Source organism: Castor canadensis, chromosome 5 (genome assembly GCF_047511655.1).
Source record: "Castor canadensis chromosome 5, mCasCan1.hap1v2, whole genome shotgun sequence".
Lineage (NCBI taxonomy): Eukaryota > Metazoa > Chordata > Mammalia > Rodentia > Castoridae > Castor > Castor canadensis.
The window spans coordinates 111,534,444-111,546,631 of NC_133390.1; the positions used below are offsets into that span (position 1 = coordinate 111,534,444).

General features: G+C 37.2%; 1 protein-coding gene across 1 annotated transcript in view; it reads right to left on the reverse strand.

Annotated features, from left to right (window-relative positions):
- Lekr1 (leucine, glutamate and lysine rich 1) overlaps positions 1 to 12,188 on the reverse strand; it is a 193,518-nt gene that overhangs the window by 15,005 nt on the left and 166,325 nt on the right. Inside the window, exons 11-12 of the mRNA XM_074073918.1 lie at positions 3,139 to 3,303; positions 81 to 380 (exon numbers count right to left, since the gene is read on the reverse strand). Of these exons, the coding sequence (XP_073930019.1) occupies positions 81 to 380; positions 3,139 to 3,303 (465 nt within the window). The remainder of the gene's footprint in view (positions 1 to 80; positions 381 to 3,138; positions 3,304 to 12,188) is intronic.

Here is a 12,188-nt window from a genome sequence, read left to right on the forward strand (position 1 = left end):
CTGTCTTTCAGATTTGTTTGTTTTTTCAGAGAATATGTGATCTTATGCTAATCGAAAAAGGACAATTATCTGCTTCCTACCTCTTCCTGGGACTGGTTAAATTGCTGGATCAGTTGTGTTTGTGCCAGTATCATTCTTTCGAGTTCATCTGACTTCTGTTTCATTTCCTTCTTCAAGTCTTCTGAAACTGAATCATTACTGCTAATTTCCTTCTTTAAGGGAGATTGAAATTCTGCAACCAAATTTTTAAGGGTTTCAATTTCCTTTTTCTTTGACTCAGATTCTTCAGCATATCGCTTATGGGATTCATGGAGCTTTTTTTCAAGAGTGGTCACTTCTAGCTTGAGGTCTCTTGTAGCTCCTGCGATTAAGTCAGATATCTGTAAGATAAATCTCTTATTAGTTTGTAGGTAACAGTTTCTAGGTAATCACAGAGTACTTAAGGTTTTTAAGAGGTTTATTTTTAATAAATCAGTGTGCTTTTATAACCAGATGAAAACAAATCCTATGACATGCGGGGCTTCAAGTTTTTTTTTTTTTAAAGTTAACATGGACTTTTATTTTTCCACCTAAAATGGTATTACACTGATCACTTGAGCACCTTTGGAATTATATAAATGTGACTGTATTGAGTATCTGTGGACAGGTTGAGTCTTGACAATTAGATCAGAGGCCTGGCTGGACCTACCTAGGCTGGCTTTGGAACCTCAAAATGCCAGATGTTTGGCTACACAGGAAGGAGAACACCACAGGTATAATCTACTCACATCCTACCAGTAGGATTTCCTTTGACATAATCTTTCTTGTATATCATGACTGGAAGTACCTCAGGCACTACATCTTACAGAACTTCTTGTAATGATAGAAAAATTCTGTACTAGCTACATATGGCTACTGACAATGGAGTGCTTGGAAATGTCTCATAATTGTCTCTCTCTCTCTCAAGAAAAAAAAAGGTCAAATTTGCATCTAATTACCATGGTGTAAATACTCTTGCCATGGCCACCAATGTGATACCACTGATCACTGAGTTGGAAGAAATGGACATGACAGGCTCTTGAAAGCTAGTACTGGCTCCCAAGCATTTGAAATGTGATAAACATGTCTGAGGAACTGAATATTAAATCTTGTTAAATTTTAATGAATTTAGTTGAAATATAAGTAGCCACATGTGGCTACCACAATGGACAGTGCAGTGCTAGAGAATACCTGAATATTGAGAAAACATGCTGCTTCTCTAGATTGTACCTCTAAATAACTAAATAAATTAGAGAGTAGCTTGGAGAAGCTTTTCCTTCTAGCATGAAATGTTTAGAAGGGAAAAGACTTTTCTTTCTCTTTAAAAAACAAAAAAAAAACAGGAAAACAAGGAAGAGAAGAGCTACTTCTAATGAAACATCCTTATTATTTTATTACAGATATTGTCACTTTATAAACATTAGTACAATAAGAAACTAGCCCACACAGAATCTGGAAAACATTCATAGACCAAAGTTCCAAGAATGCTTAAAAAGAGTTATGTATCCAAAATTTGTTTCAAATGTTAAATTCGCATAAGGAATAACTTTTGGGAGAAATCTATGCACCGTGATTAGTCATTTTATGGATTAATATTGTATTATTTTCAACTAATTCAGAAGGAAAGATGGTCACTGTTAGGTCTGAACAGTGGTTTTCATCACCCAGAGGAGAGCTGACACTGAAATAGAGCAAGTTATCCATGGGATAGAAGGTTCACATAGCCCACACATATGTTTTGATTTTTTAAAGGGATTCAACATTTAAAAATTAGGAGATTTCACTTATAAAATTTGGAATTATGACTTCTCTTGAGAAACTGTACCATCTTGTCTACATTCCCCTGCCCATGGGATCCTGAGATTCTCAGGATTAGTCACAAGGTGATGGGTGGCAGGGAGGAAAGGGGACACTCAGTGGAGCCTCTGGTACCAGGGATCAGGTGGTAAGAGGTCAGGACCTATCTAGGGGAGGCCAGAACTTCAGCTGAGCTGGATCTCAATAGAACTTCACTTGAATAATCATAAATTCAAAGATAAAATTATCAAGAATTTCAAGGTAGTGTCTGCAGAGTGTGAGTTCAAAGCATGAGCCCTTTCTGAGTGTGAAGACCTGTTATATTATATTGGTCATATACTCATATAGCTGGTCCTACTTACTGTTCACAGTAACTATTGAAATGGATGTACCATATCTCCTTTACACAAACATGGAGGGTTGTTAGACTCCCTCTGATGCTTAATTATCATGGACTCTTAATGAGCTTATTCAAAATATGATTTCCCCATTGGCTCTTGGTTAATACATATGACCCTACACTTAAGTCCTATAAAAACAGGAAACTCTGCTGGGCATGGTAGTACACTCCTGTAATCCTAGCATTCAGAACGTTGACACAGAAGGATTGTGAGTTTGAGGCCACCCAACCAACCCCGCCCCCCCCCAAAAAAAAAACCCCAAAATTGGAAACCTTAACAAAACCTCAAGTTACTTTTAGGATACACTGTTTAAGAAATTAGGGAGATGTGATTACATTTGAAGAATATCTGTCCTCATTCAAAAGTGTTTATAACTGAAGATATCTGTGATGGCCTGAGGATGTAGCTCAGTGGTAAAGCATGTGTAGTATGAGCAAAGCCCTTGAAAAGGATCTTCTTGGGCTAGGTATCCCATACCATTAATCCCAAATTGGGAGGGTCCTACTCTGAGGCCTGACCTCAGACAAAAGCAAGAGACCCTTTCTGAAAAACAAATTAAAGCTAAAAGGGATGGGGTTATGACTCAAGTGGTGGAGCACTTCAGCTGGGAATTTTTAATTGTGTGAAATAACTTATTTTCTTTTGATGTTGGATATTTGAGGTGTTAGAATGTCATGCTACTTATTAGTAACAATTTATGCTGTTTTAAAACTAAGTTTATTTTGGGAAAAATCCTCATACATAGCTGGATTAAATGGGTATGTAATTTATCTCTGTTATCCATTCTGAAGAACAGCTAAACCATTTTACCTGTGTGGCTAAAACCAAGGTCCATCGAAGAAAGCTGCTGGATTGATAGATACTGCAGTGTTTGTAGGAGGAAATACCAACATAAATAGTGAGGAACATAGTAACTACAGACCTTCATTTGAAGTTCTTCTTGTTCCTTCTTATACTTTTGAATTATTTCCTGGTGCTTTTCTTTTTCGATATCAAGTTCCAGTTTTGCTTCTTCCTTAAAGAGAAGAGCTTGCTCCTGGAATTCAACTAAATGTCGGTTTCTTTCCTTGGCTAGTTCAGCTTCAATCTAGAAAATAGCATTTAATACACATATAAAATCATTTTTACCTTAAAACAAGCACATTAAGCTTGTTTTAGACTCTCGTTAAGCTTATTTTTAGACTCTGTTTTTTAAAAGGAACTTTAAGATTTTAATTAAGCTATTTTTAAATTTCCAGTACTGAAAATATTCTAACATAGAACTTAGGTAAAAAAAATTGACCTTGGGCCAAATATTCCAAGACCTAAGACCGAAAAATCTGAAAAAAATAGCAGAGAATTTAGGACAATATTGTGATAGTTTTCAGAAATAATAAAAACTGAGTCATTTACACTTAAATGACTGAAAGTTTAGTCATTTATACTTTAAACTCACTCCTCACCAGCAATTCAATTCATAAGACACATACACACACATATTTTGAGGTCTTCAGACTAAGGTTAGCTGAAAATTTGGAGAAGATACAAAATACAAATGTTGATTTTTTTCAAATGGCCTTCTGTTCATGGAAGTCATAGAAAGTTTTGAAGTCACAGATTGTCTCTTTAATGTGGTTGAAGCTGGAAAGATGATTAAAGAATAACACAGACAATGATACCTGTATCCACATTTTGACTCAGAGTCACAGTGCTGGAAGGGACTTTAGTAATTCCCTTGTTCAGTCCCTCGCATTTCTGTGAGTTGTAGCAAGGTTTAGGTTTGAGATGGAATTGAGTTTAAATCCTGGCTCTGCTATTTGCTAGCTGTGTGATCTTAAGTTTGTGACCATAAACCCTCCTGGTGAGATCTCCCTGGTGAGATCATAACTAGCTGAGGCAAAGCATCTGTATAAAGCTCTAGCATGAACGCGACTTCTGTAGTCAGAACACAAAAGTCCTTCAGTTTCTGTTATGAAATACACACCAAATGACTGTCTGCTGTGTGCCTCGCACCTTCAGAAACCATAACTCACTCCTTCCCCAGCAGGTGTCTCCATTTCAGACAACACTAAGCATTGGGCAGTTTTTCCTTTAGTTGAGCCAACATCTTCTTCCATGTGGTTTTTAACCATTGATTTTGGCTCTGCCTATTAGAGCACAAGAGAGAATAAATTGGTGAGCTGGGCTTGGTGATGCACACCTGTAATTCTAGCACTCAAGATGTACGGGCATGAGGATCACAAATTCAAACCAAGCCTGAGCTACATAACAAGACCCTGTGTGTGTGTGTGTGTGTGTGTGTGTGTGTGTGTGTGTGTGTGTGTGAGTGTGTGTGTGTGTGTGTGTGTGTGTGAGAGAGAGAGAGAGAGAGAGAGAGAGAGAGAGAGAGAGAAGCAATATGTTCATCTATTGAGATTAGATAATCTTGTGCCATGCCAAGATTATAAACTCTAGTGGGGTAGGGTAAATGCCAGGTAAATTGAAAGGAAAACTGTCAAACCTGACTGGCTGTAATTGTGTGATTTTGGCCATTAAAAGAAGAGATCAACCTGAATAAGGAAGCGCCCAAATCAGGGAACCAGAAACTTTGCTAAGAAAGTTTATAGGAAGCCCTTACATTAAATAAAATGAGCTAGAAGACAAGCCCCAGTGTGAGGTCAGTTGGTTTTACTGCACTGGGGATAGAACTGAGCATCTGCCCCAAGGCAAAGTAATTATACTTACTCAAGGAGCTATTCTGCCTCTCTCTCAAAATAAATTTCTGGATTATTTGGGTTAAAGGGAGTATTAACAGAATTGTTCAGATGGGTTGCTCTCTCAGACTGTTAGAGACAAGGAAAGCCTCAGGGGCACTCAGGAAAAGAACAGATACTTTTCTGAATATCAGGTAATTTATATTAATTTGCATCCGGGTAGCCATTTAGACAACTCACAGGTGTCTCCAGTAAACTGCACAATGTAGAAGTCCTGCTACAACAACCTCTTCCAAAATCGGTTTCTCCCCCAGCACTCCCAGGTTCGGACAAAGCACCATCATCTATCCAGTTAATGTAGTGACTAGAGCATCATCTTTCATACCTCTCTTTCTCCTACCCTCCCCCATCTAACAAATGATGCCCTGAATCCATCCATTTTCCCACATCTTTCCTTCCACCACCCTACTTCTGTCTACCATCAATTCCTGACCAGCCTTACTTTCACTCTGGTTTTCCTCCAATTTATGCTACACATAGCAGTGTTGACAAACTATTAAAAAGACTTTTTATTTACTCAGTGATTCTCAATACTTTGCAAAAAGTCAAAACTCTTTATATTACTGTTTAAGTGGGCCACTGCCAGCCCATACGACACCTTTCTGTGAACTAACAAAGCACCCCTTTCCTTAGATGAAAACAATCTCATGCCAGGTTCAGGACTTCGGAAGCAGAGCACAGGCTGGACTCCAGCTCCCTTTTACCCCCTGGTACAACCTGCACTCCATATATGGCAGCCTGGACTTCACTAGCCTGACTTCCACTATTTTCCCATTTGATTATTGTGCTTTAGCTATACTGGAACAGATAGGTCAACAACATTTGAGAGGAGGAAATCAAAAGCAAAAAGGTTGGCAGGTATAACTGTAAGAATTAATAGTTCAAAGATGTTACTTTTGAAAATATTTTTTTAAAAGAAACAAACATTTTTGTCCAACTTTTCTCTTCCTTTTTCCCACCCTTTCCCTCCCTCCCTCCCCCTCCTTTTATTTCTTTCTTCCTAAAACATTTTTATTAGCATATATTAGTTGTATAGGGGGGTTTCACTGTGATACTTTTACATACGCTTACAATGTACATCATCGGTTAGATTCACACCTTCCATCATTCTCCCCACTTTTTAAAACAATTTCAACAGGTTTCATTGTTCTATTTTCATACATGTGTATTAACTACCTCTGTCCCTCCCTCCCTCTCTCCCTTCCTCCTTCTCTCCCTTTCCTTCTGACTGAAGCCAGGACCTTGTGCATGTTAAGCAAGTGCTGTACTACTAAGTTACACCTCCAACCTCTTAAACATTGTTTTTTGACAAACTCAAGAAAAATGTGAGCTGGCAGAGTGACTCAAGGGGCAAGAGCGCCTGCCTAGCAAGGTTGAGGTCCTGAGTTCAAACTTCAGTGCCGCCAAAAACAAAAAAGAAAAGAAAAATGTGTGCTGAGGTACTAAAATATCAAGCATTAAAGATAAAACAACTCTTATGTGGTTAATTGGTAGAGCTCAATAGTTACTTTAGGGCAAAATATATTCTTCAAAATATGCACTGATTGCTTGAAATACAAAAATGAGAATGGATAAAAAGTAGGTGGGGCAGAACACACTATAAATTAGGACTTTGGAAGGACTTTTAAAAAAGCAATTCTTTAATTTTATTTATGAAGAAGACATCATTTAGGAAAGCAGTAGGCTCCCTTGATATTAATGAAACAAAGGAAGCATTCAGGGAGGAAAAGGGAATGGCTGATGGCTTGAATGAGCACAATATTCTGCTCTACCCAAGTCAGGAAGCAAGATCTTCTTGCCTTTGAATTATTGTAAGTAAAAGAAGGGGAAAAAAAGGAAGGAATATGTGGGGAATGGGAAAGAAAAAATACTATAGGCAAAGAGAGAAGAGTGACTAGTACTGGCTTGTGTTTTAATTTGTACAACCTAAGAAAGAAGAGGAAAGTGGCTACCTTCAGAGGAGAGGTCAAGAGCCACCTGCATGTGTTCACACCAGAGCACAGGCTACTGGATTCTTCACTATCTGAGCAGTTTGAGGAAATGATGAGCCCACAAACTCAATGATTTGCTTAAGGAATATATTACTTGTAATCAAAAAGATGAATTCATGCCAAATTGTTTTTTCTATATAAACACAAATTTATGTTTTTACAGAAACTGTTAGTTTAAAGTGTCTTAGACAACAAGACTTATGTCTTATGCTCAATAAATGATTTTGGTGATGGTATGCAACTAAAGCATAAACTTCTTTCTGTTTTGGGCAGCACTGGGGCTTGAACTCAGGGCCTTGCTCTTACTAGACAAGTACTCTACCATTTGAGTCACACAATCAGTCCATTTTTCTTCAGTTGTTTTTCAGATAAGGTCTCCAGCTTTTACCCAGTATTGGCCTTGGGTAGAGATCCTCCTACCTCTGCCTCCCGTGTAGCTAGTATTAAGAGATGTGCACCACACACCCAGTTTGTTCCTTGAGATTTGGTCTTACTAACCTTTTCCTCCCAGGCTGGTTTTGAACCATGATCCTTCTCTACCTCTCAAGTAGCTGGGTTTACAGTTGTGAATCACCATACTTGGCTCCATAAACTACTTTCTATAAAACTAATAGTAATTTTGACATTTGTGGGGAAATTCTGATATCTAAAAAAAAAAGCAGAAATAATACAAGCTCAAGAGTTACACAAAGTAAAATCAATTATTTATGTACACACTTCAGGTTTTAATTATTTTTGTTTTTATTCATGTGTAGTCTCCTCTATTTCAAGCTTCATTTCTTTTTTAGTGTGTGCGAAGGCCTCCCGATGACTCCAGAGCATTTTGGGAATTGCTATTCTTTTTTTTTATTATTCATTTATTCACATGTGTGTACACTGCTTGGGTCATTTCTCCCCCCAGCCCCTGCCCCTACCCTCTATCCCCTCTTCCAGGCAGAACCTGTTTTGTGCTTTTCTCCAGTTCCATTGAAGAGTAGAAATAAGCAATAATAAGAAAGACATAGTGTTTTTGCTAGTTGAGTTAAGGACAGCTATGCAGAGAGACTCCTAGCATTGCTTCCATGTACAAATGTGTTACAACCCAGGTTGATTCATCTCTAACTGATCTTTACACTGGTTCCTGATCCCCTTCTGTGTTGATCTCTGTTGCTTTAAGGTTTCTGTATTAGTTCCTCTGGAGTGGGGACATCAAACGCTTTCATGTTATGGGTTTTCTACCTATTCCTATATCTCCCGTATGTGCTCTCCCCTTGTCATGTGATCCAAGTCCAACCCCATTGCTGCGTTTGCCCTAGATCTAAAGTCCACATATGAGGGAGAACATACAATTTTTGGTTTTCTGAGCCTGGCTAACCTCACTCAGAATGATGTTCTCCAGTTCCAGCCATTTACATGTGAATGATAAGATTCCATTCTTCTTCATGGCTGCATAAAATTCCATTATGTATAAATACCACATTTTCTTGATCCATTCATCAGTAGTGGGGCATCTTGGCTGTTTCCATAACTTGGCTATTGTGAATAGTGCTGCAATAAACATGGGTGTGCAGGTGCCTCTGGAGTAACCTGAGTCACATTCCTTTGGGTATATCCCCAAGAGTGGTATTGCTGGATCATATGGTAGATCTATGTTTAGATTTTTAAGAAGCCTCCAAATTTTTTTCCAGAGTGGTTGCACCAGCTTGGGAATTGCTATTCTTTAATTCCTTTTGTATTTGTTATTGAAATTCAAAATGAGTATCTTAGAAAATTTGCATATAAAAGTGATGTGCAAAATATTATCACCAATTATTCACTAATTACTAGTGAATAATTATTAGTGACTCACTAATTATTTTGAGTGAAATCTTTGTCATTGATTTTGTTATCATTTTCTAATTGTCCATTGAGTCAGTCACCATATTATAACATAATCACTTGCTACTCAATGACACCTTTAAAGCCATTGGAAATTTCAGATGCCAGAGTAGGAATCAGATCAATTGTTTACATTTGATATGCACATATCATTTTTGAAAATATATCTTTTAAAAATAAGTTATTTTACTATTTTTCAAAAGTTAACAACAAACACTGGTTGAAAACTATTATTTCCATTGTTTAAGTTAAGAAATAGGCCCAGAAAGATTAAATAACTTCATGAAGATCACAGCTAGAGTGAGATGGAGAGGGCATGCATTCTCAGATGTGGACTCTGTGCTCAGCACATTCAGTTTTTCCCTGTAACTTACTCCTCCCCCTCCCGTCTACACATCATAGTGGTCAAGAGCCTGGACTTGATATTTATTTAGTTTCAAAATACTTAGGGATTTTCCAGATATCTTTCTGTTAATAATGTGTAATTCAGTTCATTCTGGGCAGAGAAAATACTTTGAATGACTTGAATCCTTTAAAATTTAAATCTTATAAAATTTATGGATTATTTTGGTAAATGTTTCATGTACACCCATGAGGAATGTGTACTCTGCTGTTAAGTGGAGAACTATACAAGTAGCTATTACATCCAGTTTGTTAATAGTAATGCTCAATCTCTCTCTTAAATTATTATACTATTGTCTACAGTGTATATTCTTTCTGATTTTCTTGCTATTTTTCTATTAACTATTGAGAGAAGGATAATAGCATTTCAGACTGCATTTGTTTTTTTTTTCCCTTGAAATTCTATCAGTTTTTGCTTCATGAATTTTAAGAAATAATTAGGTGAATAAACATTTTAAAATTGTGTCTGCCTGCTAAATGACCCCTCTATCATTATGAAGTGACCTTTATAATGGGCAATCAGTTTTTTTTTCTATTTTTGTGGTTGCTTTAGGGTTTAATTTAATACAGTCTGCTTTCTAGTGAGATCACCACATGCATTATATAAGAATCTCACAGTAGCATACGAATGGTTGTTAGCATGGTGCAATTACAATTTTTCAGCTGGACAATGGTGTGAAATCAATATGCATTCAGTAGAAAGCATACTTAAAATTTTGAATTTTGATTTTTTTCCAGGCTAGCACCACAGAATAACCATTCCGTTTTTCACTTTCAGGACAGTATTCAATAAATGATACGAGATATTCAACACTATTATAAAACAGGCTTTGTGTTAGATGGTTTTGCCCAGCTATGGGCAGGTGCCTATGATTCTGAACACATTTAAGGGTGGCTAGCCAGATTATGAAGTTTGGTAAGTTAGGTAGACCAAACACACTTTCAATGTACGATACTTTCCACTTAAGATCGATTTACTGGGATATAACCCACTGTAAGTTGGAGAACGTCTGTACTTCCATTTCTCCCCTCCAAGTCATTGTGCTAATGTTGTCATATACTGTGTTCACATGTTATAAATCTCAGATTATTATTTTCATTTAAACAGGTGATTATATTTTAGAGAAATTTAAATATTTAAAAATTCATAAAATTATCCATTTCTGGTGCTTCTCAGTCCTTTGTCTAGATCCATATTCATCTGGTATACTTTTCTTTCTGACTGGGGTTTGCACTCAGGGCCTCACGCTTGCTTCTGTGGCTACTGCTTGAGCCACGCCCCTAGCTCTCTGACTAAAAAACTTTTGACATTTCTTACAGTGTGGGTCTGTTAGTGATCATTTTTTCAACTTTTTTGGAAAAAGTGTCTTTACCCTCATATTTGAAAGATATTTTCATTTAATACAGAATTCTAGAGTGGCAGCTTACCATGCCCACCCACTTCAGTACTTTCAGTCCCACTATACCCTGGCTAGCACTGTTTCTGATTAAAAATTTCTTCATTATCTTTGTTCTTCTATATATCAAATGCCTTTTTTTTTCTCACAATACTAGGGATTGAATCCAAGGCTTCTCAAATTCTAGGCAAGTGCTGTACCATTTTGCTGCATCCCCAGTCCTCTAATCACTCTTTAAATGTCTTTATGGCTGTTCTGAGCAACTAGATTACAGCGCCCCTTGGGGTGCTTGGCTAGCTTGTGCTTGAGGTTGACTGAGCTTCTTCAACCTGTGAGTGTATGGCTTTCATTCAGTTTGTAAAAATTTTAGTCATTTTTTTGTCTCTTCTTCTCTCTCCTGTCCTTCATCAATTCCAATTACACACATCAAACACTTTCATGTTTTGGGTTTTCTATCTAACCCTGTACCTCCCATATGTGCTCAAGTGTGAGACACTTGAGTTTGTCTCACAGTTTATTGGCTTTTGCTTTGTTTTGTTTTTTGAGTCTTTTTCCTATCTTGCTTTATTAAAAAGCTTTTTATTTCTCTGTCTCCAAATTCACTATACTTTTCTTCTGGAGTGTCTAATTTACTATTAATCAAATCCAGTGTATTTTCCATGTCAGACACTGCAGTTTTCATCTTTAAAAGTTCAGTTAAGCAGAGGGCATGGGTCAAGTGTTAGAGTACCTTCTTAGCAAGTGTAAGTCCCTGAATTCAAGCCCCAGTACCACCAAAAAAAAAAAAAACCAACAAAAATTATGTCTTGTTTAGATCTTTCACGTTTCTACTCAACAAGATCAGTTTTCCGATAGCTTTTGGACATATAGAATAGTCATTAAAACTGTGTCAATGTCCTCATCTTCTAATCTTAAAATCTGTGCCTCTCTTTTATTCATTGATGTCTCCTTATGTTGTGAATTGTTTTCCTGTTTATTGCCATGCATGCCAATTTTTGATTGGATGCCAGGCATTATCTATCTTACCTCGTTAGGTGCTGGATATTTCTGTATTTCCATCTATTCTGGGATGCAGGAAAGTTTCTTGGAATCAGCTTGATTATTTTAGATTTTTCCTTTTGAGATTTGTTAGACATAATTGGATCAGCATTTCATTTATGTCTAAGTATTTCCAAGTTATGATACAATAAGACCCTTGTGAGCTCTAGGTTTTCCAGTCTAGCTGGTAGAAACAGGCTAAATTATTACTGTGACTATTTGATACTCTTCTCTCTGACCCTCTCAGATGGGCCTCTCCCTGGCTTTAGGTAGACTCCCCACATGTACTTGCTGATCACTCACATATTTGGGGGTCTATGTAGCTCTCCTGCATTCTTCCTCTTTGCAACTCTTTTCTGTAACTGTCTTGATTCCCATTCCCTACATCATGGCCTGGAATTTCTTTCAACGGTCTAAGTTCTGACAATTATGGGGCTCTAAGAATCAGTGTCTTTTATTTTCTGATGTTCTAAAACCACTGTTTTATATCTTTTCTCCAGTGTTTTATTTGTTTCAGGTAGAAAGGCAAATTTAATCCTTGTTAATACACCTTGG